The sequence below is a fragment of the Pan troglodytes genome, chromosome 23 (genome assembly GCF_028858775.2).
Source record: "Pan troglodytes isolate AG18354 chromosome 23, NHGRI_mPanTro3-v2.0_pri, whole genome shotgun sequence".
Classification (NCBI taxonomy): domain Eukaryota; kingdom Metazoa; phylum Chordata; class Mammalia; order Primates; family Hominidae; genus Pan; species Pan troglodytes.
Window position 1 is genome coordinate 22,659,219 of NC_086016.1, and position 6,734 is coordinate 22,665,952.

The window sequence follows — 6,734 nt, forward strand, 5'->3', positions numbered from 1 at the left end:
CGTGAGCCACCGCTCCCAGCCTGGAGTGTTTTTATTATTAAAATGTGTGATATTTTCTCAAATGCTTTCTGTCTGAGATGCTTATATATTTTTGTCTTTTAGTCTGTTAATATGGTGTTTGCATGCAATGATTTTCAAATATTAAATCAATGGTGCATTCCCGGGGTAAATCACATCTGCGTATAGTGCATAATCTATTTTATATGTTTCTGGATTCAGTTTGGCAGTATTTTGTTGAAGACTTTTGATTTTATAAAACAATGAGCTGGGCGTGGCGGCTCACGCCTGTATAATCCCAGCACTTTGGGAGGCCTAGGTGAGTAGATCACCTGAGGTCAGGAGTTCGAGACCAGCCTGGCCAACATGGTGAAACCCTGTCTCTACTAAAAATACAAAAATTAGCCATGCATGGTGGTGCATGCCTGTAATCCCAGCTACTTGGGAGGCTGAGGCAGGAGAATCGCTTGAACCTGGAAGGTGGAGGTTGCAGTGGGTTGAGATTGCACCACTACACTCCAGCCTGGATGACAGTGAGAGTCTGTCACACACACACACACACACACACACACACACACACACACACAAAATGAAAGATACTGTTCTATATTGTTTTGTGATACAGTTTTGGTGTCAGTAATCCTGGCTTTATAAAATGAATTGGGAAGGGTTCTCTCCCCTTTTATTTTCTGCAAGAGTTGGTGAACAATTGATATTAATTTCTCAGTGTGTTTGATAGATTTTGCCTGGGAAGCTACTTGAGATTTTTATTGTAAGTTTTTAAAATGACAGTCCAATCTTTTTACCTTCTGTAGATCTATTTCGATTTTCTATTTCTCCTTAGTCCTTTCATCTATTTTAGTTTGTGTCTTTCTAGGACTTCATCTATTCTGTCTAGGCTGTCTGATTTTTTTAACATAAGATTTTCACTGCATTGTCTTGTATTTTTATTTTGTAATACTGGCAGTGATGGGTTTTCTTTTATTGCTGATTTTAGTAATTTGAGTCTCTTCTCTTTTTTTCTTGATTGACCTAAGTAAACATTTGCCAATTTTGTTATCTTTTCAAACATTTAATTTTGGTTTATTGATTTTCTCTGTTGTTTCATGTTCCCTTTCTGTTGGCTTAACTCTTACTATGAAAATTTTTTTTGTCTTTAAAAACTTTGTATTTGGTTAGTTAAAATTTGAATTGATTTTGGGGTATCAACTCTTCTCTTATATGAAAATAAGAACATGAATCAAGAAATAATGGGTTCCCAAATACTGCAGTGGAAACACATTTTTGGGGGGGGTACAAAACAAGTATCCATGTACATATAGTCCTTGGTTCCCCAAGTCATTGAGTCAACTTGGTCAAAATAAGTAGCCTCTCATTTCTTATCTCATGAGGGTGGTCTTGCCTTGCTTGGAGACATTATAATGAGTTCACTTGATGTAGTTACTTTTAAGCATAGCAGTTTACTTCATATCCCATTTTCAACCAGTTATCGTACCCAGAATAATTGCTAGAATCAAATTCCATCATGAACAGGTAAATAAGTAAATTCTGTCATTTACTGTCTAAATTAGATATATAATTATTTATATATATGTACATATATTTTACTTGTAATTCAGTGAACATAAGGCTTTGTATGCTCTGTCTAAAATATGCTGTCTATATTAATTCTCATGATAGTAAAGAATAGAGTGATGGAGTCTATTTATATTTTACATATATCTTCCATTTAGTAGCAGAAATAAAATCCTTGTACTTGATTTGGTAAATTCCTCCATTTAAATTAAGATGTTACTTCCCGGAAACAAAAATTTTTTTTTTTAATTTTAAATCTTTAATTTCTGTTTTCACATATTTTCTTCTTGCTTCCAAAAGGAAAGGAGTGCGTAGCTCTGTTGACTGTACATCCTCCACAGCCCCTGGGTCGGGGCGGGGTCCCTTGGGCCGCCCGGGGGTCCACATGCAGCCTCTGGGGAGCGGGCGCGGGGTGAGGTCCGGGGGCTGCCTTATTGCTGAGGTCCGGCCGGTTGGGGCCGCCGCTAGGCGCGCTGGCTGGGCAGCTCCTGGGAGATGAAGCGACGCAGGCGCTCCAGGTACTGGCTGTAGAGCTCGATGTCGTTGTGCCTGGCGCCCTCCACCCACAGCGGCTCCACTGCCTTGGGGCAGCGCTCGTAGAGCGCCAGCCCGTGTGAGAAGTCGATCACCTCGTCCTCCGTGCCGTGGATGATGAGCACGGGCGATGTGATCTTGGACACCTTCTCGATGTTAGGGAAGGCGTCGAAGCAGTAGGTCTTGGTGTCGGGGAAGGCGACGCGCATGCCCGAGGTGAGCGGCGAGTGCAGCACCACCGCGGCACACTCGTAGCGCGAGGCCAGGTCCACGGTGGGCACCGTGCCGATGCTCTGCCCGTACAGGATGATGCTGTCCGGGCTGATGCCGTACCTGGCGGCGCCGGAGCAGGGTCAGCCGCGGCCTCCGACGCGCGCGCACCCTTCCCACCAGCGGGCGTCCCCGGGCCCAGCTCCGGATGCGACCCTCCAGTCTCCCCACTCAGCCAAGTCAGTGGGTCAGGCCCAGGCTCCACACCAGTCCCGAGGGCCACCCCCAGCCCCCAACACCGCGGCGGTGGGCGAAGCCAGCGGCCCCGCCCCATTCCCTGGCGCTGCCGTTCACTGGCGTTTCCTAGCTAGGATCTGCAGGGATCCCGCCTACAGAGTGCCCCTGGGGCGGGGGTAGGGGAGGCCCTGGCACCTCTCCTCCTCCTGGTCACCCCTAGGTGCACACTGGGAACTGTGTGCCCCCCACATCCTGAATGCTTCATGCCTTCCTGCCCGGGTTAGAAAGCCGTTCCTGGTGCACTGGCCAGGACAGCGGACACTCTTCCTCCCTGCAGCCCTTGCCCACCCCCTTGGCCATGAGGAATTCAGGCAGCTGTGTCCCCAAATGTCTCCACCCAATTTTGGACTCTCGGAGTCCCCACGCCCAATGAGATGCCAGTGCAACCCAGGTCAGCATCGAGGGTGGTGGCTGCGGAGGTGGCACCCCCTCCCACCAGCACCTTCCCTTGGGAGTGGACAAGTCCTCGGCCACCTCAGCACCACCAGCTCCCACCCATGGGCACCCCCACCCCCAGGTCACTGGTGTGCGGCCCCTGACCCAGCTGATCCAGCACCAGTTACAAGGCCTCCTCATGCCCAATCCCAACCACGCGGGACCCACCTGCTACCCTGCCCATGCCGGGACCCCACAACTCTCCTCCCACACGCTCTAGGCTCTGATCCCAGGCAGATGCCCTCTTGCAAGGCAGGAGCATGGGCAGGTGTGCGTCCCCTCTGCCTGGCATTCGGACTCCACCAGCAGGGCTGTCCCCGTCCCTGGCCTGGAATCCCAGCCTCCTGGCAGCACTCCACAGCTCACCACTCACCCATGCCCCAAAGGATGCTGCCTGGCTTGTGCCTGTGGCCCCAGCTCTGCCTCAGCCTCCCTGGTCTGCTCCCTGGCAGCCATGGTCAGTAGTGTACTGAGCCAGCCCAGCCCTACCACCTGCTACAGGCAGGAGCCCCCAGCTGCCACCTGGATGTCACCACTCAAATGAACGGGACACATCCCCAGTGGAGGCCCTGGGCACGCTCTGGCCTCCCCCTCACAGCTCTGGGCCTAGGTTCCTGCAGGACAAAGTGGCAGCAGGACAGATGGCCGAGCAGACAGAGCTCAGAGCTGGCCATGGCGGGTGTGACTCTGCCAGTGGCCCAGGCAGTAGAGACAGGAGGGGCCGAGGAAGTCGCATGAAGTGGTGATTGGTGTCAGCGCCCCACACTGCTGGGAGGCCCCCAGAGCCAGGGTGGTGCCAGGGGACCAGCTCCCAGGCCCACAGCAGAGACTGCCTGCAATATCACCAAGGCAACGAGGACCCCACCTCCCCAGGGCCTCTCACTTCTCAGAGCTGTGCCTGGTCCCTGCGGGAGCAGGTCAGACCAGTGGGCTGGGCAGGGCCAGGACGAGACAGCCCCAGTGGATGGCGAGCAGGAAAGGCCGCCAGAGGCCCACCCGGGTCTCCTCGTCCAAAGCAGCACTGGCCCGGGCGGTGCTCAAACACCGGTGAAGGGCCCAGGCAAGCGCAGGGCTGGGGACCTGGATGACTAGGAGGGCTGGATCTGGAATCGAGGCTGGCCCAGACCTCGGGTGTGTGCTGGGGGTCTGCACCTTACCCTGCAGGCCCTGCCCCAGGATGGCCAAGCTCCGCAGCCACAGGGCCTCATGGGCCAGGCCTCGGGACCTGGATGCAGCAGCCTCTCCTCACTTGGCCCCAAGTGCTGCCTCGGCCGATGGGCTCCCAGCCACACGTGCACAGACCCCCAGACCACCACCCACTCCCTACCGCCGGGTGGCATCCACGCCCCTGTGACAAGCTCAGCCCCTTCCCGTCCTCAGGCCAGGGGTTCCCAGGGAGCCTGGCTCCACAGGCCAGGGTGTGGGAGGACCGCCTGGCCACACCTCAGCCATGTGGAGGCGGCACCTGCACACCCAAGCTCGCCTGTCCGGCTCTCTGGCCCTGTGCATCCACTGTGGCTCCCCTCCTGCAGGGCCGCCCACCTTCCTCCCAGGGAAACCCGCCCCCCGGCCTGGTCCCCTCTTGGGTGTGCCCAGGCTGAGCTGCCCCCAGGGTCGCCCTCACCTGGTGCGCAGGGCCTGCCAGGCGGCGTCGATGTCGGCGTAGAGGTTCCTCTCGGAAGGCCTGCCCGCGCTGGCACCGTAGCCGGAGTAGTCGTAGAAGATGTTGCAGTGAAGGCGGGAGCCCAGGCCAATGTAGAAGCTGCTCATCTGGCCCAGGTCCACCGCGTTGCCGTGCGAGAAGACGACCGTGTACCTGGCACCAGGCACGCAGCGAACATACATACAGGAGACGCGGTTGCCGCGGGCGCTCTTGGTGGGGAAGACCTCGATGGTGTCCAGCTCGCGCTGGCTGTGCTGGAAGTCGGCGCGCTCCGTCAGGTGCAGCTTCCAGCGCCCGGGTGCGCCCGAGGAGGCCCGCAGGGTCCCCAAGGGGGCGGCCCCGGCCCCACCAGGCCCCGGCTCGGGCTCAGGCACCAGGGAGTAGGTGGCCTCCGGCGGCAGGAAGGCGAGCTTGGCAGCGATGCGGACGGGGCAGGGCGGGTAGCAGAAAAGGCAGCAGAGCTCACTCAGCGACAGCCCGTTCATGGCGGGCGCCGCCCGGGCCGGGCCTCCACCGGGGCCCCCGCCAACAACGCCGCCCGGCCTGGCCCGGCAGGGGAGGGGTGGGGGTGCTCCGAGTCGCGGGCAGTGGGGAGAGCCCCAGACGGCAGCCCCGTTAGGAGGCCAGGGCCCAGCCCCATCGCGGTCCAAGCCGAGCCCCAGGGAGCCTCGCAACCACAGGTCTCCATGTCGTGCCGTGGGAAGCCCACCCCGGCCCGCGCCCCCGGGCCCCAGGGCCGCGCTCCATGGCTCCCGGCCGCCCTCCCGCGCGTCCGTCGGTCCCTCCGCGCCCCGGCCCGGCCTCCTGCACCGCCACCGCTGCAGCTCCCCCACGAACGGAAGTAAAATTTTTCTTAATGGGTTGATAATTCACTAGTTTACCTCTAATGAGTCTCAGTATTTAATCTATCATGAAATTACGCGGCACCAAAATAAAATATAATTAGTTAAAACACAAAAATTATTTTATTGATTAATTTAGACATCAGATGTTTACATTATGAAATCAAGGTATTTTTTGGTTTTTGTTTTGTTTTTAGAATATTAGCAAATATTACCAAACATGAACCATAGTAAAAGTTCTTCAGTAACACTTTACCATTCCATTTTCAAATAACCTGAATTTATGTGTCAGATTGAAAAGCTTTTAGATGAGTGACCTATATTTCTGTATGTATCCAAATATTTGTATATCATGTAGACAAGCCAAGAAAATACGCAGATATGTAAGCCATTGCATAGAATGGTAAAGAATACATTCTTAAGGAAGAGAATAAGATGCATTCGCTTAATGCTCCTTTAAGGTCTCTAGTATCTCAAATGCAGCATTCACCCACTATTTCCAAACATATCAGGGCCAGGTGCCATGGCTCATGCCCATAATCTTGGCACTTTGGGAAGTTGAGGTGGGTGGATCACTTGAGGCCAACTTCCAGACCAGCCTGGCCAACATGGCAAAACCCTGTCTTTACTAAAACTACAAAAAAAATAAAAATAGCTAGCCATGGTGGCACACTACTATAATCCCAGCTACTCAGGAGACTGAGATACAAGAATCATGTGAACACGAGAGGCAGGGGTTGCAGTGAGCTGAGCCGAGATCACGCCACTGCACTCCAGCCTGGGCAACGGAGCGAGTGAGACTCTGTTTCAAAAAAACAAAACCAAAAGCATTGTATCATGATATGTGACTAAGCTGAATTTAAAACACTGTAACATAAACTAGATGAAAAGTATTATACAAAATTTTTCTTTGTATTTCTATTTGTTTTGAATTTACCAACAATTCAAATCTTGCTGAGAATATTTGCACTATAAATATTTCTGTGATTATTGGTTATATTCAAATTCGCTCATTTTCAAAGCTACCTGTATAAAATTATTAAAATTGTACATAGCTTGGAATAAGAGTATGTTGAATATAATTGCCATGTGATACATTTATATTTAATAATTAAAAGCATATTACAACACTTACGCCTCATCTTAATGTTACTTAACCTTAGAAACAGAGTAAATGATAG

At 52.9% G+C, this 6,734-nt stretch overlaps 1 protein-coding gene across 1 annotated transcript; it reads right to left on the reverse strand.

The window, feature by feature from the left end:
• Positions 1 to 1,965: 1,965 nt before the first annotated feature.
• Positions 1,966 to 5,519, reverse strand: LOC747670 (alpha/beta hydrolase domain-containing protein 17A-like). The gene is made up of 2 exons (XM_024352766.3): positions 4,673 to 5,519; positions 1,966 to 2,439 (listed from the first exon to the last, which is right to left on the reverse strand). Exons 1-2 carry the CDS (start codon positions 5,194 to 5,196, stop codon positions 2,037 to 2,039), a joined length of 927 nt encoding a protein of 308 aa, XP_024208534.1. The 5' UTR covers positions 5,197 to 5,519; the 3' UTR covers positions 1,966 to 2,036.
• Between the last annotated feature and the right edge of the window lie 1,215 nt (positions 5,520 to 6,734).